This window comes from Plasmodium malariae (assembly GCF_900090045.1).
Source record: "Plasmodium malariae genome assembly, chromosome: 13".
Lineage (NCBI taxonomy): Eukaryota > Apicomplexa > Aconoidasida > Haemosporida > Plasmodiidae > Plasmodium > Plasmodium malariae.
Genome location: NC_041787.1, coordinates 1,157,242 through 1,183,404, shown reverse-complemented (window position 1 = coordinate 1,183,404; position 26,163 = coordinate 1,157,242). Strand labels below are relative to the sequence as shown.

The 26,163-nt window shown below is 26.2% G+C and overlaps 6 protein-coding genes across 6 annotated transcripts; 3 read left to right on the top strand and 3 right to left on the bottom strand.

Annotated features, from left to right (window-relative positions):
- Positions 1 to 121: 121 nt before the first annotated feature.
- PmUG01_13032200 (conserved Plasmodium protein, unknown function) lies at positions 122 to 952 on the top strand (the record flags this gene model as incomplete). The annotated part of the gene is made up of 1 exon (XM_029007305.1): positions 122 to 952. The coding sequence occupies one exon, from the start codon at positions 122 to 124 to the stop codon at positions 950 to 952; it is 831 nt and encodes a 276-aa protein (XP_028863708.1).
- Positions 953 to 3,416: 2,464 nt separating this feature from the next.
- Positions 3,417 to 5,769, top strand: PmUG01_13032100 (conserved Plasmodium protein, unknown function; the record flags this gene model as incomplete). Its single annotated transcript, XM_029007304.1, has 7 exons — positions 3,417 to 3,926; positions 4,336 to 4,680; positions 4,883 to 5,010; positions 5,153 to 5,202; positions 5,321 to 5,395; positions 5,526 to 5,590; positions 5,698 to 5,769. The coding sequence occupies 7 exons, from the start codon at positions 3,417 to 3,419 to the stop codon at positions 5,767 to 5,769; spliced, it is 1,245 nt and encodes a 414-aa protein (XP_028863707.1).
- A 330-nt stretch (positions 5,770 to 6,099) lies between these two features.
- Positions 6,100 to 7,983, bottom strand: PmUG01_13032000 (WW domain-binding protein 11, putative; the record flags this gene model as incomplete). Its single annotated transcript, XM_029007303.1, has 1 exon — positions 6,100 to 7,983. One exon carries the CDS (start codon positions 7,981 to 7,983, stop codon positions 6,100 to 6,102), a length of 1,884 nt encoding a protein of 627 aa, XP_028863706.1.
- Positions 7,984 to 10,068: 2,085 nt separating this feature from the next.
- MFS5 (major facilitator superfamily domain-containing protein, putative) lies at positions 10,069 to 12,618 on the top strand (the record flags this gene model as incomplete). The annotated part of the gene is made up of 1 exon (XM_029007302.1): positions 10,069 to 12,618. One exon carries the CDS (start codon positions 10,069 to 10,071, stop codon positions 12,616 to 12,618), a length of 2,550 nt encoding a protein of 849 aa, XP_028863705.1.
- An 818-nt stretch (positions 12,619 to 13,436) lies between these two features.
- Positions 13,437 to 14,837, bottom strand: PmUG01_13031800 (proliferation-associated protein 2g4, putative; the record flags this gene model as incomplete). The annotated part of the gene is made up of 2 exons (XM_029007301.1): positions 13,437 to 14,458; positions 14,723 to 14,837. The coding sequence occupies 2 exons, from the start codon at positions 14,835 to 14,837 to the stop codon at positions 13,437 to 13,439; spliced, it is 1,137 nt and encodes a 378-aa protein (XP_028863704.1).
- A 2,171-nt stretch (positions 14,838 to 17,008) lies between these two features.
- WDTC1 (WD and tetratricopeptide repeats protein 1, putative) lies at positions 17,009 to 25,618 on the bottom strand (the record flags this gene model as incomplete). Its single annotated transcript, XM_029007300.1, has 10 exons — positions 17,009 to 17,113; positions 17,332 to 17,415; positions 17,605 to 17,657; positions 17,857 to 17,972; positions 18,221 to 23,784; positions 24,116 to 24,283; positions 24,467 to 24,528; positions 24,659 to 24,750; positions 24,958 to 25,207; positions 25,471 to 25,618. The coding sequence occupies 10 exons, from the start codon at positions 25,616 to 25,618 to the stop codon at positions 17,009 to 17,011; spliced, it is 6,642 nt and encodes a 2,213-aa protein (XP_028863703.1).
- Positions 25,619 to 26,163: the final 545 nt, after the last annotated feature.

Below are 26,163 nucleotides of genomic sequence, written 5' to 3'. Positions count from 1 at the left end.
ATCCCATATATATATCTTTGTACACATGAACGTGTACATATAAAATAAACGTAAATACATTTTTCCCCCCTCTTTATATATATATATATTTTTTCCCCTTAAAAATATTTCAAACATAGCAATGGAAAAAGCAATCAAAGAAAGAGTTGAGAAATGGAAAAAAGAAAATGCCCATGATGGAAAGGAAGTAACAAATGAAAATGCATATGAAAATTTGACGGAGTTAATTTTAGATGGAAAAAAGTTTAGCTCAATAAAAAATGAGGATATTGAATTATTGAAAAAATTTAAAAATTTAGAAAGGCTATGTTTAAATCAAACGGGTATACAGAGTTTAGAGGACTTACCAAGTATAGAGACGTTAAATGTGCTTGAATTAACGGACAATCATTTAAGTACTATAGATATATTAAAGTATATTGTAGAATCGTTTCCAAATATCAAAACGTTAGAAATAGGAGGAAATCACTTTAAAAATATAAAAGATTTTGAAGTATTAAAAGATTTAAAAAATTTAGTTCGTTTAGGTGTACAATTTAATCCATTTACAGATGACCCCAATTATAGAAAGGAATTATTTGAGTTTTTGCCAGATGTTAAAATAATTGATTGTTTTAACAAGGAAGGTGTAGAAGTGTTAAGTTCAGATGAAGAAGAGGATGAAGAGTATGAAGAGGATAATACTTTAAAAAATTTCTATGAAGCTGATTTTAAAGATGATGATGAGGAAGAAGATGAAGAGTTTGTTCCAAATGATAATGAAGAAGAAGATGATGATGAATTGGATGATGATTTAGAGGAAGAAGAACTTGATGATTTGGATAAAGATTATGTGGATGTAGAAACAAAAGAAAGTGAAGGTGGACAGAAAGAGGAAAAAAGTAATAAAAGAAAACAAGATGCTTTAGATAGTACCAATGACACAGATTCGAAAAAAACCAAAGTAGAATAAGTAACTTTTTACAAAATGATTGGTTTGATACGAGAAATGTAAAATTTTTTTGCGGATACATATTTTATTTTTAAAAAAAAAAAAATATATTATATATATATAATATATATATATATAATGCACGTTTTATTATTGAAGTTCTAATTATATTGCAGTAGTGTACGTATTATTTCGCGTGTCTTATGTAAAACTGTGTATTGGTTTATTTTATTACATTAAACCATATTTTTTTTTACCATATTTTATTATACCCTATTTTTTTATGCCATATTTTATTATACCATATTTTATTTTATTATTATTATCTATTTTTTTTTAAGGAGGGTGCCGCATAACGTTTTAATATTTTTATTTTGCGCTATTGCACACACCTCATTAGCTCTATTTCAATTATTCATTTAACCATTTAATCACTAAACCATTTAATCATCAAATCATTTAATCATCAAACCATTTAATCATCAAACCATTTAATCATCAAACCATTTAACCACCTAATCACTTAGTCATCTTTCTTTTTCTTTTTCTTCTTTTTTTTTTTATTTCACCAATTATGATTTAATGATCTTATAAAATGCTGCAACGTGAGTAAATGTATGTGTTTATATTTTTAGATACGTTTATATATTGCTGTAGAACTGGTAGTTATAATGTACTCACAGGAGAAATAAAGTGCGTGCATGGAAATATGTATGTACGTATGTTATGTACATGTGTATGGGTGTATGTATGTATACGTATATAAGTGTCTGTGTATATGTTTATATAGACGCCAATTTACGTACACATATTCCCACTCGTGCGAAAAGCCTTTATTTCAATTTTTCATATTAAATTTAAATATCAGTAGTTTGTGTTAGTATTATTACCTATGCATTAACACGCTGATGACAATATATCCGTCTAATTTTTAAATGAAAAATATTACATATACAATAACATATATGACTAACTAGTTACAAGGGAAAAAAAAAAAGTTAACCGCGAACGTACAAAAAATATTCGTGCATGCAATTAAAAAAGGCAAATTATATAGTCTGAAGTATTTAAATTGTAAATGAGGGCCTTGCGGATTTAATTTATTCTCTTAAATATTTATTTAAATAAAAAAAAAAAAAAAAAAAATATATATATATATATATATATACGTTTACATGCATACGTACATAGACATACGTATATATTCATGCGTACATGTACATACGTATATATTAACACGTACATATACATATATATTCATACATAATACTTATGTATGTATATCTATAGATATCAATGTAATTGTGTGTACTAGTATTATATCTCTGGAGTTTAGCCAATTAAATATATGAAAAACGGTATGAACAGCTGTAGTTTGTTTTATATTCATTTTAAAACATAATTTTTTAACGAAAACTCCTTATACGAAAAACAACATAGTCCTTGTCCTTTTCCATTGGGAATGTGTCAAAGAAAGAAGAAAAATGAAACACCATATTCTCAAAAAAATATGTATATGCAAATTCTTACATATTTCAATTCTTGTCTTCATAAATGCACATAAACACGCGCATACGTGTGCTTACCTTTTAATATAATTATACTGTTATTAAGTAAAACAAAAAAAAAAAAAAAAGTTTCCTTTTTGTCCAAGTTACGTTTATTCATAAATAAGAGGAAATAGTGTTTAATCATGTAAATATGACTATATACGCATACAAATATTTGCATGCGAACATATACTTACAAATATATACATACAAATATACACATACAAATATACACATACAAATATATACATACAAATATATATAATATATTTATAATAGCTGACATTTAATTTTTACCATTGGTAACAAGCTTTGTTTTCGCATTAAACAAACATTTATCTGTGGAAAATAAAACAAACGATATGCTAAGGAATTAAAAGAAATATCCCGATAAAAAAATAGCTTATAAAAACAGTAATTTTTTTTGTTGTGGTTTATACATTCAAAAAAGAAAAAAAAATAAATAAATAAATGAATAAATAAATAAAAAAGTATACCTATACCTAAATGCATATGCTATGCATATGTAAAACATATTTTGTACTTAAAATATACCTATATTGTGAGCATATCATACACATATTTGCGTACTTGGATGCATCGTATAGCCACACCTATTGTATGGCTTAAAAAATTGCTCAGTATTAACCTTTACCTTTTGCTTGCATTGACAGAACCAAAGATAACCTTGGAATTATGAACTATTTTTGTATATTTGTGTTTAATATTATATATCATGTATTATATATATATATATATATTATTATTTTTAAGAACTATGAAATATAAATGTAATATAACACTGCATGTAAATAAAATTTGGCAGGGCTTATGAAGTTTTATGATATATACAAATATATATATTTATATATTTATATATTTATACTTATAAATTAATTCAATAAGGTAAGCTTTTCGTAATTTAAAGAAAAAAGATGGATTACTTAAATACTCAAAATAGTGTCCACATGGATTTGTTGGAACCTTTAATTACTGTTAGTGTAATATTTATTTGTTTGTATATGATAGTAAGTACGGAAAATCCTGCATATTATTTTATTAGGAATTTTTTTTTTAAAACGAAAATATTTGTTTGTGAAATTAAAGATATATTTACAAACATAAATTATTTTGCTCTAATATTTTCTTCTTTATTTTTTGTTTCTTATTATGTTTTAAATATATTAAATTATAAAAATGTAAAATCACTTTTTTGTGTTAGTTACGATTATTATAATAGTATTTTAAATTACAACTTAAAAGACATAAATCTCAAATCAATATTTAAAAATGGAATCAGCGAAAATTATTTGGTTAATTTTTTGCATTCTTTTAAGTTTTTTTTTAATATATTTTTTTTAAACGATTCCAATTTTTTGAAAACCTTTTTCACCTTCGTTTTTGTTTACACCCTATTGTCCTTATATGCCAAACATGTCAATCGGGTAACTCAAAAGCAGAAATAGAAAAATAGTAACAGCAAAAAAAAAAAAAAAAAAAAAAAAGACGAATAGCATACTATATAAATTATCAAAAAATAAAAAAGTCAAATTGCATGTATAATACAAAATAAATAATTCATACATGAGGTGAATAACAAAATGGCAGTACACAATAAATGACAGATAAACATACTTTTTTGCATTGACAGAATTTGTTAGCAGTAATTTTCGGTATGACCACGGTTACATAGTCAACCGCCCTGTAACAACTCATGTGTATGCATGTATATATATATGTAAATACGTAAATGCTTAGGTACACGCGTGCCCCTGTGCATAAACATATGCGCACCTTTTAACAGAGTTTCATTTACATATACAAAATATACATATCACCCTTGCGCTTTCTCAGGTCGTATTCATAAGCACTGTGTTCGCGAATGCTATTTTATCGGGATTCGTATTAGTTTTCTTTTTAAAAAATTTTTTAAATGTTCAATATAATCATTGTGGGGAAGAATTATTTTCCTTCTTATTTTTAATCTTTTTTTATATAAATAACCCATGTGTAAGTGTGTTTCAGTATAATAATAGGAGTTTGCATCCTTACCATGGCACTGAATTAAGGTTTTACATTCATATGCTATTCTTTGTAAGATATTTAACATATAATGAAAAGTTTTACGAAGTCAAAGCGCTAGTCGCAATACTTATTTATTTTATTGTATTCTTAAGACAAACAATAGATAGTTTTGAGGTATGGATTTAAAAAGAAAAGGGGGCGCAATTTATTTTCAAACTATAAGACGTAGAGTGATGATGGTGATATATTCCATATTTCATCTTTACCCTTAATATTATCTTCTTTTTTTTTTTTTTTTTTTTTTTTTTTTAATTTTTTTTTTTTTTTTTATTTTTTTAATTTTTTTTTTTTTTTTTTTTTTCCTTTTTCTTTTTAGATGCACACATTCTTGAAAGTTCTTTGGCTAGTTGCTTATTATTTGGTTAATAATTATGTACCATTTGCATTTTCTGGAAATTTCACTTTATCCAAAGTTTTTGATTCAAATTTCTTGGATTTACTGCGGTTAAATATATATATATATATATATGTTGGTATAGATATATACATACATATGTGCATTTATAGTACTGTTATTTTAAAAAAGAAAAAGAGCCATTTTTGTTAAATGAACACGCTTATATTTTTCTTATTTTTTTATGTACAGTAAGGAGTTTAAAAGCAACATTTCCTTATATCACTTTAATGACATTTCAAGTAAAAATTATAAAGTTATAAAGAAACAAAACACACAACTCTGTTCCTAGGGAGAAATGTTTTTTACACTTTTTTTTCTCGTTTTTTACGTATTTCTTTTTTCTTTTTTTTTTTCAAGGAATACCTTTTAACTACTTAATAAACAAAACTTCTTTTTTTTGGGTACCTTATATCTTATTAATCAGGAACAGCAGTAAAAAACAGAACTACTAATTATTTTACATTTAAAAAAAGACGAACATTGACCATTTGTCTATTTTTTTTTTATCATATTTTTATTACCATTTTTATGAATTTTTTTTTTTTTTTTTTTTTTAAATTAGAAAACTTAAAATATGTAATTATGCTCCTAATAGCTACAAATTTGATAGCAACGTGCACTTATCTGGTAATTGCTCATATGCTTCCCATTCGTTTGTTCTATAAAGTGATATATTTTGTTTTTCTTCACATTTTATATCACCTTATTTTACTTCTTTCTTTTTTTATTTGTAGGCAAAGAACGTTTTTCCGGGCATACCACTTAACTTACTTCTTTTGTGTTGTCTAAATAAAATTACAGTTTAATTACCTTTTTTTTTGTTAGTTTATTTTTTGCATAAAATATATATATATATATATATATGATCCTTTTTTACCCGAATCAAGTTGTTTCATTTTTTCATTTAAGTAAGCATTTATTTTAAAACAGAAACAAGGATACACAATTATGCGTATACACAAATAATTAAATACAAGGATGCATAAATATATAGATGGTAAATATACATACGTGTTCAAATAAAAATATGTAATACAAGTAAATAATCACACAAAAAGTTGTAAGTGTATATATATATATATATATAGTAAATTATATACCCTACTTAAGAAAAATACATAAGAACACATTTTTTTCTAATTTAAATTAACTTCTTTGATGAATTTATTATATTCGAGATCTATATTAATATTTTTATCTTCATCTTTTTTTCCCTTATCAACAGCGTTAATTGTAGTTTCGCATAGATCATTTAATTTATTTTTTAGTCTCAAGTTAATTGGAACAAAATATTGAGCATTATTCGGTTCATTACTTTTGTCCATTACGTTATTTCTATTTGTATTAATTTTATTTGTACTTGTATTATTTTTGTTTACATGCATAGCAGAATTATTTGCTTTGCTTGTTCTTGCGTGATGGTTTGACGATATATTATGATAGCTATCTTTTTCTGTGCAAGACTTTTTTGTTAACGAGTTTTCCCCATTATGCGTGTTAGTATTATTATACCTCTTTCCTTTATGTGTATGATTTTTCGGATCGACATCATAAATGTTTTTCATTAGGTTATTATTCATATAAACTCTATTCATGTGGCTGCTGTTAATATAACTGCTGTGCACGTAACTATTATTCGTATGACCATTACTCATAGCATAATTTACAGCATTATTATTATAAGCATGCGCAGAGCAATTATTACTTCTGAAACTGTTGTTATTTAACGTGTTATTATAATGCATAGGCATAAAATTATGATAGTACATATTAGCGTAATTGAACACGTTAACAGTATTATGAATGTTACTATTTTTTATATTTTTCTTTAAAGCATTATTCACATAATTGTTTTCATTGTTACAGTTGTCGTGAGCATTATTAGTATTACCATTTCTAACATCATTTAATAATTGATTCTCTTCTTCGTCCAATTTTGCTTTATTAAACTCATCATTTAGGCAAAGTGTGGGGCCTTCACAAATACCATCCGTTCTTATTTTATTAACATTGTTACTATTGTTATCATTACTGTTGTAATTGCTATTACTGAGGTCACTATTTTTGACATTATTGTTATTACTGGTTTTGTTAAAATTTCTTATATTCATATTTGGTTCATTATTTAGCGGAACTTTCTCTTTTTTACCTTGCATGTTCAGGTAATTTTCACCGTTATTATTATTGCCTGAATTTTCATAAAATGGTTGTTGATAACAATTATAATAATTGTAGTAATAACTTGCTAAATCAGGGTTCCCACTATATTGTCTGTTGCTATACGTACAAGATTTGCTATTGCTAGCAGCATTAAATGCTGTGTATGGTGTGTAATTAAAATACCCATTCGTCGAATTCCCTTTAAGATGGAAACAGTAGTCCCTTTCAAGTGTATCTGCATTTTCTCTAATAAACTCACTTGGTAATCCTATGGGTAAGGATGGTAAACATTCTAAGAAGAAATCATCTCCTTCATTGTCATCAATACTTTTTATAATATTTTCATCAACACTGTTATTGGGAAATAATGAATGCGCATTTAACTCTGCTTCTGCGCTGGGTACATTACCCTCGGAAATCGACCTGTCCTTATTAGAATCACTAGACTTATCAGATTCATCAGATTCATCATTTTCATCCTGTTCATCAAATTCATCACTCTCACTGTTATCTTTATTATCATCATTTTCATCATTCATGTTATATATAACTCCATTGTTATTATAGAAGTAAGTTTTATCCTTTACCTTTTCTTTTATTATATTCCACAAACGTTCATACTGTTTTAACTTGTTCTTTTCTACTGGTAATAATTTCCCTTGTTTTTCTTTTTTTTTAAGAGTATCTAATTTTTCCTTAACTACATAAGGATTTTTTTTACTTATGATAATTTCTAACTGTTCAGCTCTCTCTTTTTTCTTCTTTTTTTTTTCTTTTTTTTTCTGATGTTTTCTGTAAATATCTGTTGGTATTTTTCCCTTTTTCAGAGTTTCCTTTGATGTCTTTGTGTTGAACTTCATCGTATATTCTTTTTTTTTTTTTAAAAAAGAAAAAAATAGTTATTCCATCTGTATTATTCCACTTAAATTATTATATAAACTTATATTACTCATGAGTAAACATTAATAAGGAAAGGCTATACACACACAAAATGATATGCACATATTTTTTTTTTTTTTTTGTTCTGCTTTTAAAAACTGTTATATTGAAAAACATAAAAATATCTTGCCTTTTTTTTTTCTCTCACATCCTACGTTTTTTTATATTGTACTGTGTTATGTGCTAAGATGTATAGGTCTTTATTATGTGGTACTTCACTCATGGTGGGGCAACCATAAAAAAATTCTAGTTATACTGTTATTATATTATTAATTATTATATTTATTTTTTTTCGTGAGAATGCGAAATTGGTATTGGTATTGTTACTGTTAAAAAAAAAAAAAAAAAAAATTTACAAAAACTTTAATTGCTAAAACTCCGAAAGATTTTTTGTAAAATGATTTGTGTAAATCAATAAAAAACAAAATTCCATTTTACTGAAAAACATATTTTACAATTTCCCTTCCTTTCATTTTTGGACTATGTAAATATGCCAATAGGCGAAGCACGGTAATCAATTTTTTTGTCGTACGCCTCTTTTGTCATTTGTTGTTCATTTTGTGTTTTCCTCTTATTACATTGTATATAGTACATTTTTTCCGTTTTTATAAAATATACATTTCCTTTTGTAAAACAAGTTTTCTCCTTTTTATATATGGATATAAACATTGTTTTTTTTATGAACTTTCATATTATTGTATAAACATTTATATATATACATAAAATTTTTTTTTTTTTTTCACATTTTACGCGTTTTTATTTTTTTTCAGTTTTAAATAGATTTTTTTTTTTCATTGGATTTATTATAAGCAGTTTTTTCTTTATTTTTTATTATATATGCATGTATGTATATGTATTCATGTAAAGATGTATTACTGTTTGTATATGCCGTGGGTAATTTTGGAAATATAGTATAAATAATTATATTATATATATATGTATATATACATACGTATAAAGTATAGTAGGGTTATTAAACATTATTTTATTAGAATTAAATAATTTTTAATTTTCAATTATAAAAATGTTAAAGAAATTTTTTAGTAAAGATATCACATGGTATTTAGTTTCAATACATGGCACTTAATAATATAAGTTCATTTTAATGTGATTATTAATATTATTTTGAATATATGTTTTGTTTTTTTTTTTTTTTTTTTTTTTTTTGTAGTTCCTGATTAAACAATATTAAGAGAGAGAGAGGACACCTCCTTATCGCATTTTGTTTTATACCTTTTGTAATTTTATTTATATTTTTGTTATGAAGTTAATGTAGTTTTTTATATTTATATGTACATTTGTATGTGTATGTATTTTCTGAAAAGTATTATGTACCTAATTTAAACGTTCAATTTATGATTGGGTTTTAAATAATTTTTTTTTTATTTATCTAACACACAAATGGTTATTAGTATATATATATATATATATATTGTATGTGTTGCATGTATTGTATGTATATAATTGTCAGTAAATGGTCATGCGTGGTAGATTATATACAACCAGCGTACGCTCGTATTTGCAAATATGTATGTGTTTTGTATACTTGGGTCGTAATTTTTTTTTTACTATTATAGTAACATTTAACATGTTTTAGCTTTGTGTGTAATGGCATACGTGCAAAAAATTTGTTTTTCTCCGCACCGTTTGTATATATAAATGAATAATACATACGTGTATGGAATATGTATATATATATATATATATGTACACATATTTAAGGGTTGTATTGTTTTTGTTCTTATTTTTTTTTTCATAGCATGAAGTTGCAGGAAGATTTTTCCTGCACAACATAGTCAGTTATCCCGGTAAAAAGAGAACGAACCTCTCTTTTTCATTTCATTTTATTTCATTTCTTTTGTTTCGTTTTGTTTTCTTTTCCATTTTCCTTATTCCTTATACCACGGTAAATATTTCATGACAGTCAAATCGCGAAAGAAAGGGAACGTTTTATTTATTTATTTATAAATTTTGTTTTTTAAAACTTGAACAGCGTATAGAAATAAATGGACACTTCAGAAATACACAACAGTAACAGTCTTTTGGAAAAATGGAAGAAAAAGAACATATTATTTGAGAAGCTTTTTTATAATGTAAAAAATTTGTTTCCGAAAAATAAATTACAATATACATATATAAATACATTTTTGTTATGTTTGTTCTTTACATTTATACATAAATACCTTGATCAAACATTACCATCATTATATAAATCAATAGAGAATGATTTTAATATAGACGTAAGGACTTTGTATTATATGAACACAATTTACAAGTTAGCATATGCAACTTGCAATTTTTTTTTTGCATTGTTTTTTGATTATTCTTTTAAAAAAATTTCTTCTTTAAAATGTGATAATGTGAATAATGCAGAATTAAATAATAATACTCACTATGAAATAAGTTTTAAAAATGAACTCGAACATAAGGAAACTTCGAAATTAATGGGGGAAATGAACATTCGAATGAATGAGGATAAATCTCCTTGGCTAGTTGGTGAAATGAGGAAAACAGTAAAAGAAGGGGAAGAAGAGGAAGCAGAAGAAGAAGAAGAAAAAGAAGAAGGAAAAAAAAAAAAAAAAAATAAAACAAAGGAGGAAGAAATAGAAGAGGAAGAGAAATTATTTGATGATAAAAAATACGCAGAAAATATACCTATATCAAATGAGGAAGTGACATTAGGTGAATATGGATATACTCTGAATGTACTCTTTATATCATCAATAACTTATATAATAGTTATATTTGGAATAATGATTTCTAACAATTTCGTATATTTTTTTTTTTTTATGTTTATTATGGGTATTAATAATGCATGTATATATATATTAATACAAAAAATATATACGAATAAAGTGTTTAGTGAAAATAGAAGCACGATTTTTGGTTTCTTGCATTTTTTTTCATCCATTTCACATACGTTGTCTATATCCATAAATACAAATTTAAGTAATAAATTATATTTAGGATTCAATGGTTGGCGTATATGCTATTTCATCATTTCCTTTTTTCCAATTTTTGTATGTATATATTTGTTAAAATTAATAAAGAAAAATAAATTAGGAAAAGATAGAAGGAAAAATAACAATCTGAATTATATGGTATCATTTGATAACTTGGAAGATTTATACGAAGAAAATTTTAAGGGTAATAATAATTACTATTATAATAAAGAAGGAAATGATGAATTATTATGCTTTAACTTATCAAATAAGGAAAATGAATTAGGAAAAGAAGTGTCTACATTTAATATAAAACAGAATATTTCGAAAAACGATACCATTAATGAAATACAAAGGGAAAAATTCACAGAAGTGAAGAAGACATATTACAACAGCAGTAAATTAAATAAAGATGGATATATGTTTAGAGGGAATGAAAACGATTCTTATTTAAATAATATGAACAGATGCACAGCTATGGATAATATAAGCACAGGGGATAATTATAATTCCACAAGTCTTATATCAAGTAGTGATAAAATGAATAGTAGTATTATCAAGAGGACCATTAATAATTTGTCCTTCAAGAGGGACAGATTGAAGCAGTACAATAAGAATGACCGCGTCAGGTGTGATGCCCCCACAAATAGCAGTGATAATAATAGTAAAAATTGTAGTAACAGTTACGGTAACCATCACAATAGCTATAATTATGGTAATATCAAGGAGGGCGTAAAAAATACCTTCCAGAACAGCACAAACAATGCGAATGATGAGAGAAGCTCCGGTTCAATATTTACGACTCAGAAAGATGAAAGTGATAATTTTGAGCAAAAGGATGAACTATCTAATTTACTGGAAAGAGGTGGGAACGAAAAGGGGAAAAAATTAAAATATGAATTTTCGTATTTATATGAAATAAAATATGTTTTTAAAAATTACAGCTTTTGGTTGATGATTACAATGGGAATGTTAAATGCAATACCAAGACATGTTCTAAGTTTAATGATTTATTTTTTTCAGTATTGTAATATTTCTGATTTTAAAAGTGGTTTTATTATGTCATCAAGTTGGTTATGTGCAAGTTTAATATCACCATTTATTGGAATAATAAGTGATTATATCTACAAATTGAACAAAGATATAAATCGTCAACTAATAGGTATGAGTACCCACTGCTGTAGGATTGTTTTAATGTTTACTTTATTTTTTTTTATACCAAAAGAAGCAGATTCTTTCATTTATTTTGTAATTATTTCCGTATTCATGGGTATATTAAGTGGATGGATAAATATCGGTACGCATAAACCTATAATCATTGATATAGTTAAACAAAGACATACAGCTTTTGTTATGGCATTAATGAATGCATTTGAAAATATTGGGTCTTCCATTGTAGGTACCTTTTTTTTATCCTTTTTGTTAAATCGATATAATTATATTGATAAAAAGAATATAAAAGGTATTAACACGAATGTTAATAAACATAATGTTCATGTTTTGTCAGATGTTTTATTAATTCTCACTTGTTTACCATGGTTATTGTCCTTTTGTCTTCTATATGTTCTTAAATTTACGTATAAAAAAGATAAAATGTATAATAATATAATTTAATTTTCTGTTACAGCAAGAATTTTTTTTTTTTTTTAAAAACATTTTTTGGCTACCTAAAATAAAAAAAAAAAATAAATAAAATAAAAAAAATAAAAAAATTCTGAACACGAAATAAAAATATTTCTATTTTTTATGTATAAATTTTGTGGTACTTTTATTAATTTGTTTTCATTTACATGTTATTATTTATTTTAATTCAGAGTGTCCTTAGTGCATTACATTACATTTCGCTATGCACATAATTGTATGCAATCTTACGTTTATATACCTAAATATATACACACAATGTGTGTGTGGTTGTGCTTATATAGTTACTATCTATAAGCACTGAAGACGCAGACTACTTAATATATGTGTTACGTTTTCCCCCATTGTATTTAAGCATTCCTATTTTGAATTTATTACAAAGAATATAAATACCCTATGTGTATATTTTTTTGGTAAAATTTTTTTTTTTTTTTTATTAAACTTATAAAAAGTTAATGTTTTTAAAAACTTGTAATTTATAAAAAAAAAAAAAAGGAAAATTAAGGGTAAATGAAAAAAAATGAGCACATTAATAAAATAAAACAAATAACATATTTTATTTTACTTTAATTATATTTTTAGAGTTGGTAAAAATTATCATTTTTGTTTTGTACACAAACGTGGCAAAACTAAATCATGCACGATACCTTTTTTTTTTTTTTCAATAATAATCAATGTGTATATATATATATATATATATATATACAGATGAGAGCATGCGCACACGTAATGTGCTTGTGTCTGTGTGGTAATATTGTTGAACAAAACCTGTTTGCATTAACTTCTGCTAATTAATTATCTTGAGCTGTTTCTGCATTAATTTTTCCTTTGGCTTTCTTTTTTTTTGCGGTGATGGATGAGTTTAGAATATTTTTTAATGATTCATCTTGAATTTCATTAACAGTATTACAATTATTTAACTGAGAGCATTTGATACCTGTGAGTTGTTTAACTCCGTCTTCTTTAACCATAACAGTATATTTAAATTGTGATACATATTCTTTTTTTTTTTCTGTATAAACCGAGTATGGTTTAATTAAATCATGTCTTAATGCTTCTGGAATACCAATTAATGCTGCTCGTTGATCTTCTACATGTTTAATATGGAAAGGAAGTACAGGAAATTTTTTGTTTATCTCACTTATAAAAGATCTACCTAAACTAGTTTTTAAAGTGTAGTTTTTCTGTACTTCTCTTTTATATATAGTAGTTTTATGATCACCTTCTTTAATTTTTCCATCACCACTAGTAACCATTACATCAATTATATATACATCATTTGGTTCTATTTGAAAATCTTCAATTTTATTTTCTGGGTTTTCTTTTAACAGAATATATTTACTTCCTTCTATAATATATTTTTTAATTTGATATGTAACACAATTTGAAATAACATTACATTTTAAATCTTCACATGCCTTTTGTATATTTTTTGTTATCTCACTTGCATTTATACCAACTTTTAAACTCTTTAAAAATAATTGGGATAATATATGAGAATTTTTTAAAACTTCTGCTTTAGGACTTTCAATTTTTTCATTTTCATTACCAACATATATTGTATGGCCAACAATACTAATATGCCCATCTATATGACATCCCATACATATTTTTACAATATCACCACTCTTTATTGTTTCTTCATTATCACTTCCAGGGGAGTAGTTATTGCATACTTCATTAACGTTAATTGTAATGGGGAAACTAATCCCTTTTTCTACTTTATTTCCTTTTTCTTTTTTCGTATATACCTTATCTAATTCTTCCTTCATAAATTTTTCACCCAATTCGCACAATTCATATATTTTTGCGCCTACAAATATGGGGGAAAAAAAAAGGGGAAGGTACAGAAAAGCATACAAATGTGAACAAAATGAAACGATATCCTACCTATTTATATACACGTACACACACACATATACGTGCACTACGCAAGTGGACCACTTAGACGTGCATATATTGCATAGCACCGCATGAATGGCGCAAAGCAAATACATATATATATATAAATCGTGCACTCCAAAATGTGTCATATGTAAATGCACATGTACATGTAAAAGTTTTTTTTTCTCTTTACCTTCTACACATTTTTCTATAACCTTCTTTAAAGTTGCATTGGCTATTGAACCTGAGTGCATATACTTTTCTAAATCTATTTCTTCAGTTTTACTACTATCTGTTGTTTGTTCCATATTTCTCAATGACAAAATTTTCAAGTACAACACCGTAAGATAAAAAAAAAAAAAAACTAAACAGAATAGAACAAAGTAAAATATAACAAAGTAAAATATAACAAAATAAAGTATAACAAAATAAAATTTAGCAAAATAAGGTATAACAAAATAAAATATAACAAAATAAAGTATAACAAAATAAAATTTAGCAAAATAAAATTTAGCGAAATAAAATTTAACAAAATAGATGAAGTATACTTAAAATAAAGTGGGGAATAAAAAAACACTAAAATAGTGCAAGTTCTGCCGTGTCAACTTCAAAAATGTTAATACGCCTATTTAACTATTTTGCTTCAGAGTGAAAAATGTAAAATACTTAAGTAAAAAGTAGTGTTATAAAAAAAGTACATACATATGTATTTATATATATATATACTTATGTACGCGTTGAAGCAGAAATATCACTGCAAGAAATACAGATGTTCACAAACGTAACTTTACATGGTTATGCAAAAAAAATCATTACATTGATTTTATTTATTTTTTTCTTTCTTTCTGGGTGTATCTATTTGTGGGCTTTTTGTAGGAAAAAATTAGATATTTATTAAATGCTTTATTTTGAGCTTGTTGCTAACTGCGTTATTGCTTTTTATACATTTTTCGCAATACAAACTTATTACATATGTATATATACATATATATATAAATATATAGTGCTTTATTTTTCTAACCTTTCCCCATCTTCTACTTTATTATGTTTTTTTGTTGTTTTAAGGCTTATTTTTTCTATATGTGCATATCGCACATGTAATATACTGTGCTCATGTCACTGTGAAGTATATTATGTATGTATATATGTTTATATGTATATATGTTTATATACTTTTGTATAAGTACATTTTTTCATTTTTTTTATGTACCATATTTTCTTATTTTTTTTGAAAATTTCGTTCATTGTTACAGTTGTTTATTTCCTTTTTGGTTTCTTTTTAATATATTGTATTTTTTATTTTTTTCCCTTCTTGGGCTTAATAATTGTACTCTTTGATTTGTATGTAATTGTATATTTATATATTTATTATGTTTGAATTATGTATGTATTATGTACATATATCACATAATCTGCTCTTATATTCTACCTGAAATAAGTGGCAAAGTGAACCTTAAAATTACGTTTGAGTAAAATTATTAGAACGTACATATATAGTTAAAATATTATATGTGTTAAGGAGAGCATAAATGTTTATGTGAAATTCGTAACACGCACAAATAGAAATTGTTACTATATAGATTAATACACATATATGAGATAAGCATACTCATTATTATGAACTTGAAGAGCTATGTATAAAGGTAGAGTAAACATGATTAGGGCCTAAATGTTTTACTATATCGTTATAATTTGGTTTTACCTGTGAACAAACATGTGAGAAGCAACTTATACGTACACATTTGCATATATATATAAATATACATGTGTACGTATTTATGTGCTGTCTCGCGTATGTATATATATTTAAACATGTGTATTTAATGACTTCCTACATATAATCTATCATTACCGAAGCCTTAAACTATGTATACACATTATTACTCAATATGTCTTTTTTTTTAAAGTTTTGTTTTTTTCAATAAATAAAGAAAATAGTAAAAAATATTGAAAAGTATCTATATTTTTTTAAAAGGTGTAAGGGAAGAAAAAAAAAAAAAAAAAAAAAAAAAATATATATATATATATATATATATATATATATATATATGTGAGGCAAAAAGAACAAAACACATGGGGCAAAACAAAATTTTAAAATTTTGAGATTGAGGTAAAGGTACAATATATATAACATACATATTAATTATGTAGGCAATACACATATTAATTTAATCATATTTTAATAACATATGGTCTTCAAAAAAAAAAAAAAAAAAGCTCTCTCTTTTTAAAATGTAATTACTACTGTATTAAACACTCTGCAAACTGTTGTGGTTGATTGCTTGGTGATGTGCTGCAAAATTTTGTAAAAAAGGGGAACAAAAAAAAAAATAAAATAAAATAAAAAAGGATAAAAAAAAAGGAAGATAAACATACGGGACGAGATCCTAATAGGATGTGATATATGTATGTATACGTATATATATAAAAAGGACGTGGGGGGGGGTTGATACATTTATGAATATTTATTGTTTTCATTTTACTTAATGATGATAGGTGAAAAATTAACAAAACTGAAATAGTTTGCGTTTGACAATTCCAGAGACTTTTGATTTTCCATCATGGTATCCTGAATGCTTTTGTCCTTTTAGGAAATGTACATAGGGGAAATGATCAGATGTATGTATACATTATGCATACGTTATGTGTACGTTATGCGCACGTCATGCATACATAATGTGCACTGCTCGAAGGAAGCATTAAGCAAACACTCCCCTGCACATACACAATTACAACATACTCTTCAGTATAACTTTTTTTTTTTTTTTTTTTTTTTTTTTTTTTGATTATTATTACAAAAACGAATTCCGTTTTGCTGTTTGGCTGCCATATTTTAATGTATTTGTCGATGCCACTTGTAGCCAAAGAAGACCCTTCAGGGTGTACCTAAGAAAAAAAAAAAAAAAATTCCAATTTAACAATAAATGTGATATTCACAATAAATAAGATAAAATGAGCAGAGCTAAATAATAATAATATTAAGAAAGTACATATATCGAAAATGCGCACATGTGCAACATATTTTATGAAAAAACATATTTTGTCTTTTAATTCTTTCAGTGCTCAAAAACATACTTGAACACAGTTTACATGGTTTTCATGCCCCTTTAAAACGTTTAATAATCTCCCTTTAAAAAAAATAAAAAAAGTTCAAATGTATAAAAGAATGAACGACAGTACGAATGTGAGAATATACGAATGCACACATGTAATATAATATGCATAACAAAATATGTTAAAAAATTATTATTCATTTTTGTATTCTTTTATTTATAACATAATTTATAACAATATATATACAAAAAATGAAAAAAAAAAAAAAATTACCATCTCTTATTCTCCATACGTATACTTCACAGTTGTCACTTGCGGCTAATATAACATTGTCATTCCAAAAGGCCACCTCTTTTATGTCTGTTCCGTTGTTGCAGTGTCCGACGAATCTAACAAAACGAGTTGGGGGAAAGACGTGTGCATTATATATGTGCACGCATGTAATATGCGCATATCTATCTATACACATACGTATATATACATATATGTACGTATATATATATATATATATATATATATATATATACACGAAACACATGTAAGTGCACAAAGATGTGCAAATTAACTGCGGTCTCGTAAAAACCAACAACGTTTTGCCATTTTTTTTTTCTTTTTTCTTTTTCTTGCTCAATTTCACCTTTTACAACTTCCCTGAGGAACCCAGAAGGGATCTTCAATTTTTTCTATATAATTACGAATTTTTTTTTTTTTTTTTTTTTCAAAAACGTAAATATTTTGGCAAGTACTAATATCTTTGTAGTCAACTGCATTGTAAAGATGATCATAGAACTGGTTCTCAAAAGAAGAGGATGTATTATCAGTTGATAAAGAAGAATAACTATAATCAGATGAGCTATCTTTGAAATCTAAAATGGCATGATTTCTAAGTAATGAAATTTTTTGTTTATGCATATAATTCATTTCGTCTGATGAATATAAATCAACTTCATCCTTATCGTCTAATTCTGATGTATTAATTTCGTTTATTATTTTATTTGAATCGTATATAATACACTGCGATTTTTTTTTTTTTCTTCCCTTTTCATTAAAAAATTTGTTTGATCTCTTTTCTAATAAATGCCTTATACGCTCCCCTATCCTCCTTTTATTCCTTAAGTTATCTTTTAATAAGCAGTCATCACGTAATAAGGATGTTTTTGAATTGTCTGAGGATGACGAGGATGAAGATGATGATGAGGATATAGATGATGGTAAGGATGATGATGGCGATGTACCCTTGAAATTGCTTTCTCTTTCTTTCTCTCTTTTTTTTTCTCTTGTTTTATTTTTTTTTTTTCTTTTCCTATTCTTCATTTTGTTAGTATTTCTTATACTATGTATTTTGCTCCGAGTCTTTTCTATGGGCATGGAGTTTGGGTCATCATAATTCTCAAGGATTGAAGAAATGTTTCCACTCGCACTACTGTCATTTGCATTACTACCATTTGTATTACTACCATTTGTATTACTTGCATTTGTATTACTGCTATTTGTATCACTGCTATTTGTATTACTGCTATTCGTATTACTTCTATTTGAATTAACACCATTTGTATTACTGCTACTTGTACTGCTGTCATAATACGTTCTTTTTATTTTCTTCTTCTTGTCATCTTTTTTCGTTCGAGTTTCTCTTCTCTTTGAATTCATCATGCATTTAAAATCTAGTTCCTTCCCAATCTTGTAGTCCTTATGTTTGTATGGATTCATTTCCTTCGACTTTTTTTTTTTTTTTTTATTTGATTTGCTGCTTTTGCTAGATGAGTAGGTGCATTCTCCATTATGTTCATTACGCCTTTCTCCGCGTCTTCCTTCGCTTTTTACTTTTGTGCTCCCTATTTCCACACTTCTTCCTTCCCCGCTCTTTCTCTTTTCTTTCTTCAAAGGATATGGTTTATCTACACTCTTATCGTAGTTCATACCCTTAATCATACTTCTTCCTGTGTTACTCCTAGAATAGACCTTATTCTCCCCTTTGTCATTGTTTACATTGATAACGCGTGTGCAGGTATGATCATCACCTCTAATAGCATTATGAGGGTGATCATAATTTTCCTCGGTATTATTATTAGCAGATGTAATTATGTTATTCGAAATGGTATTACTATTTCTGTTGATGTTACTATTATCATTTATAAGTCTAGTATTTAGAATAAGGTTATTATTTCCTAGTCTAAAATAGCTAATATTAAAATCCCCTATGATCCCATGAGTAAGGTATGGGGTTCTATAATTCAAATTGGTAGCTTCTCTTGTATTTTCTTCATTCAGTTGTTCATCACTTCTAATCTGTGTATTCTCGTTTTGGTTATGTTCGTTATTGCCTCCATTAATATCATTACTCTGATGGCTGTTATTATATGCCTGCGCTGAATCAACAGATACATTATTTTCAAGTGCTGCTACATTCGTATTTGCATTTTGTGCAGAAGTACTAAATGGCAAACTACTATACGTAGATCGGTATAATTCTAACCGTATTATATTCCCTTTTTTTTTTTTTTTTTTATATGACCTTTCTAAAATGTAATCTATATCTTTTTTTATGTCTTCTTTTCTCACGTTGTCTTTACTTTTCCAAGATTCCCTTGAATGGGAGTTCAATGTGGATGAAACAGAAGAGGAAGAGGAGGAATCAGATGCAGAGTAAGACGAAGCAGACGAAGCAGACGAAGCAGATGAAGAAGAGGTATGCTTTTCGTCTAATTTTTTTTTTAAAAATATATTTTTTCTCTTTTTTTTCATTCTTTCATTTTTCCTTATATTATTAGTATTAGATGTTCCTTTTATTGTTTTTTTCCTCCCTTTATCTCGTTCCTCCTGCTGCGTTTGCCGATCTAAGCGGTTTTCTCGATCTGCTTCTTCTCTTCTTTCTTGTTTCTCCTTTTCCTCACCCTTCTGTTGTGTCTCTATATTTTGCACTTCCTTTTCGATAACTACCTCTTGATAATATGGTGCAAATACACTCTTCCCGTAATTCTGCACACCCTCATTTTGATTCTTGTTAATTTTTAAATTTTGGTTATTTGATAAAATCATTTCATTCGGACTATCATCATCATTATCTATCGGGTATTTCTTTTCATCCTTCACATTTATATTATCCACATTTGAGTTACTAAAATTCAAATGATCTTCATTTGAGTTGCCATTATTCATATTATCACCATTTGAGCTACCATCATCATGTTTACTTTTACTACTACATTCTTCATACCCTGAAAAGTTAGTACACTTCTCAACATTTCCCCCTATATTGCCAATTAACTTATCGCTTCTATCATTTTTTGTCATCTTATTTATATACCCTTTTTTTTTTTGTTGTTGATGTTGCTGTTTTTTTTTATCTGTTTGATAACAATTCCTTAAAATTTCATTTTCTTTAATCATATTTAAATTACATTTACTTTCTCTTTTCTTATAAAAAATGTATTCATAATTTCTATTTAATTTTTTTAATTTTCGCTTATATTTTTTTTCATAATTTTTATCTTTTAATATTTTTTCCTTTATTTTGAGTTTGTATACCTTTTCTACCATTGCCAGATAGTAGTATCGTGGCCATCCATTCCAAGACGTTATAGAATTTCTATAACAAAAGCTCACATAAAAAAATAAAAAAAAAGGATACGAGTTAACAATTTTATTTTGCAAATAGTGAGATACCTGATTTATTAAATGAAGGTACTTCTTTCTGTTTTTTCCCCCCTTTGAATCCCATTTAATGTCTCCTTTTGTATCCTCCTTTTTATGCCCTAGTTTTCTTCTAATAATTTTACTCTTTTTGGAAAATTCTCCCTTGCTATTTCTGCTTCTTGTATCACTGCCATTATTGCTGCTACTTCTACCTCTACTGCTATTCCCACTTCTCTTACATAATATGTCCTTCAATTTTTCACTGAATGTTTTTCCAGCCCTTTTTTTGGAACTATCAGATTGAAAAATAGATACACTTTCCTCATTAGATACTTTTTGTGAATTCCCTAAATTGAATACCTCCTTTTTTTCATGTTCATTCGTAAATTTTTCTTTCCTTCCATCTACGTATTCATGTTTTTCATGTCTTTCCTCTCGTACGTGCTCTTCTGCTTCGGCTTCTACTTTCGCTTCTACGTCTGCCTCTACTTCTGCATCTACATCTGCCTCTACTTCTGCATCTACATTTGCCTCTACTTCTGCATCTACATCTGCCTCTACTTCTGCATCTACATCTGCCTCTACTTCTGCATCTACATCTGCTTCTACTTCTGCATCTACATCTGCCTCTACTTCTATGTCTACCTCTACTCCTGTTTCTGCTTCTACTCCCTCTTCCACATGCCTGCATTTCTTTTTCTTCTTCTTTTTTTTCCTCGTTTCGCTCAAGCAACTATAAAAGTTATTCGAGTTAGACTCAATGAATTGTTCATGTTTTCTTTTCTTCTCATCAAGGTTATTTTCAAGTATATTTTTTTCCTCCGTAAAATGTTTCCTACTGCTACTATTTTTATTTAATGGATATACTAATTTCATATGTTCATTATCAATCTTTTCATTTGCGTATTCAATTTTTTCTATTTCACTTACGTCGCTATGTGCGTCTTGATTTTTTAAAGAATTATTAAGATTATTACTTGAGTTTACATTGAAAAGAAAATCATTTTGCTCATCTGTACCTTTTTCCTTTTGTCTCTTATATGGGGGGTTATTTTCATCCCCTTTCTTTTCATCCAAATGGTGTTCACTTATTTTATTCCCCTCTTTGTCGCATTCCTCACTTTTACACCTTTCACCAGTACTCTTAGAGGCAACAATATAACTGTCGTCGTCGTTCTCCCCTTCACTTTGAAGCTTTCTTCTACGAAATTGTTCATCTTTGCTTCTGTCTATGCTTCTTCCTTTGCTTCTGCCTATGCTTCTTCCTTTGCTTCTTCCTTTGCTTCTGCCTATGCTTCTATCTTTGCTTATGCCTCTACTTCTGCTTCTGCTTTTAACTTTCCCCACTTCCCGCGCTTCCTCCCCTTCCAGTGCTTCTTTTTTTTTGTTTTTTTTCCTCCCAGTGCTTACGCATGTTTCCCTTATCGAGCTCACCTTATCCTTGTACAATTCATACAGTTTCCTTTTAATTTTTTTTTTTAAATAAAAGAATTCAATAACACCTTTATACTGTTTGCATGCCGATAAGGTAATTCTATATGCATTTATTAATTTTTTATTAATAATATTCGCTTGAATTCTTCTATATATAGCTTTATAATAAGATGGGTCCAACTTTAAAGCTTCTAACGCATATTGTTCAGCTAAGTATGCATCATTTTTCGCTTTTCTTTGTATTAATGTAATGGCCAAATTGCAGTAAATAACTTTTTTTATATCTTTGTTTTCTACTAAATTTAAACATTCATTGTATAAATATTCTGCTTCAAAATATTGCTTTTTTTCGTAGGCTTCTCCAGCTAACTTTTCTATGTTTTTTATTGATGATAGTTCTTGTAAATAACTATGGTGTTCTTCCAAAGGGGTTTTACCATTACCATTTTTGGAATTATTATTATTATTATTATTTCTATTATTATTATTTCTATTATTATTATTTCTATTATTATTATTTCTATTATTATTATTTCTATTATCATTGTTACCATTATCACTATTACCATTACCATTATAACCATTACTATAATTACCATTACTATAATTACCATTATTATGGTTACTGAGATTACTGCTAATATTAATATTATTACTACTTCTATTATTAATGCTATTATTGCTTCTAATATTACTATTATTATTATTGCTGCAACATTTTTCCTCATAATACGGAGGAAATAAAATATCATACTTTTTTGTATAATCAAAAGTGCATTTATTGTCTACAATATTGTAACTTAGACATCTTTCTTCTTCCTTATTTAAAAAATTAAATAAATACACATGCTCATTATTATATGTTACACCCAAATATTTTCCATCATTAGACCAAGCTAAATGTGTACAAAACAGAGATATTTGATTTAGTTTTTTTTCATCTTCCTCATCATAATAGTTCCATAAATGCTTGGGGTAATATGTATCAGATGGAATACTATTCTTTATATTCATTTTTTTATTTTTTTTACATAACTTTAACATTCTTCTGTCGTATACTCTTATCAGCATGTCATTTGAACAAACCCCGATGTAATTGTTATACAGGGGATTTACCGCGATTGCTTTCAACTTCGGGAAAAAAAAAAAAAAAATTATACTAAATTACACGATATTACATTGCAATATATTATATTACAGTATATTATATTACTATATATTATATAACGATATATTATATTACGATATATTATATTAATATATATTATATTACGATAAATTATATTAATATATATTATATTAATATATATTATATTAAAATATATTATATTAAAATATATTACACTGCAATATATTACATTACAACGCACTGAAGTATGTTATATTATGATGGCGAAATAAACGAACGAACGAAGACAAATTATGTAGAACATAAGAATAATCATATAAAAATGCGTATTACCTCTCTCTGAAAATCTAGGTTCATATATTTGTATTCATTCATTGCTCTAATAACATGATATCTATTTTTCAAAAAGTAATTAAATTTGTTCATTTTTTTATTTGTATTGTTCGGAGTATATCGATGAATCTTATTCTCACTAGGGACATTATTGTAATTTATTACAACCTGAAAAAATAAAATGAATATAATGCAATTATGTGTATCCACAGGGAAGGGGTTACAATATATACATACATATGCACATATGCCCAAATTTATATTCACTTGTATGTAATATATAATTCGTTTTTCATGTAATTCTGATGTGGGGGGCATATGCTTATGCATACATATATATATGTATTATACATTTTTACAATCAGGGGGGGTACATCTATGTTTCTCTCTAGTATCAAATTGCCTCACGGTGCCTAAAAAAAAAAAGATTAGAGTACAATAAAATAAATATTGGAGCACACATAAGTATATATACATATGTAAGCCCATATATATATTTGCATGTACACATATTAGATAAAGAAAGAGTATTTTGTGTAATACCATCTTCTGAACATGACCAATACACAAATTTGTTATGTTTTGGTATTGTAGCTATATGCTTTACGCGGTCGGAATGGCATTTATGAACATCTCTGAAATAGTGGAAAAATAGGTATATGAAGAATGTGCATTTACATATATTTTTATACGTTATAATTTTAAAGCTTATTTTATCTTAATACATGTTAATTTATTTTAATATAATTTTTTTTTTATTTTTTTTTTATTTTTTTTTATTTTTTTTTATTTTTTTATTTTAACTTTTTAATTTTTATTTTTTAATTTTTATTTTTTTTTACTTATAAGAAGAATTATATATATTATGAACACGAACTTGCCTATCCATAGAACCAGTTACAATAAAATCATTATCAATATAACTTAAACCAAAAATGTTATAAAAGTGACCAGTGTCTATGGTATGTTTTGGCTTGTTCTTATATTTATATGAATTCACATTCCATATCAGAACTCTTTTATCATCACTAGCTGATGCTAATAAATAATTATCGTCATTCCATTTAAGTCTATTAACACATCCTTCGTGACCTGTTAAATGATAAACCAGTTACACCTTTGCATAAACGCGCACTAAAATACACACACGGTAGATACATATATATGTGTGCATATGTGTGTATATATATGTACGTAAAACATCCTTAATATATAAATCTTCATAGCACATGTAAAACACATGAAATATGTGTAGCCCTACGTACGTACTTATGTATGTATGTACGTATATATATATACATATATATATACATTTTTTTTTTTTTTTTTTTTTGGCTGTTTTTTGGAGTTTTTACCTGACAAGGTCAGGGTGTTTTGAAGTCTACTAATAAATTTTTCATTTGACTGGATATTTTTATTTATATAATTAAAATGTTGCTTATCGTATTTTAGTTTTCTCACACTATTGTATATATTATCATCTTGATAAGGATTGTAATTCATTTTTTTATTTATATCTACTTAATTTGGTGTTTCAAAAATAAAAAAAAGGAAAGATTTTGTTAAAAAAAATATGTTAAAATAAAATGACTTCAAGATTTGGAATTGTTCATAATATATGTAGTATATATATATATATATATATATATATATATATATATATATATATAATAAATACTATATCTTCATAAGATCTATTATTTATAAATGTTTTGCCTTTTTTTTTTCTTTTTTTCCCCTAAGAAACAGTATATTTATAATACACATATAAAAATATACTATACGTACATATGTATGGATATATGTATATAATATATATATATTTATATATTTATCATTTTATAGACTTTTATGTACAATTAACACATTTTTTTTTTTATTTTGATATTGTAACCTTTTTTTTGAAAAAAAAAGGAAAAATAAAAGAGAATATACTATAGATTGCATTTACAATATTTTTAAAATAGCACAAATTAAAGAATAAGTAAAAATTAAAATTAATTTTCTAATGGACAAAGAAAAAAAAAAAAAAAAAAAAAAGCCAGAAG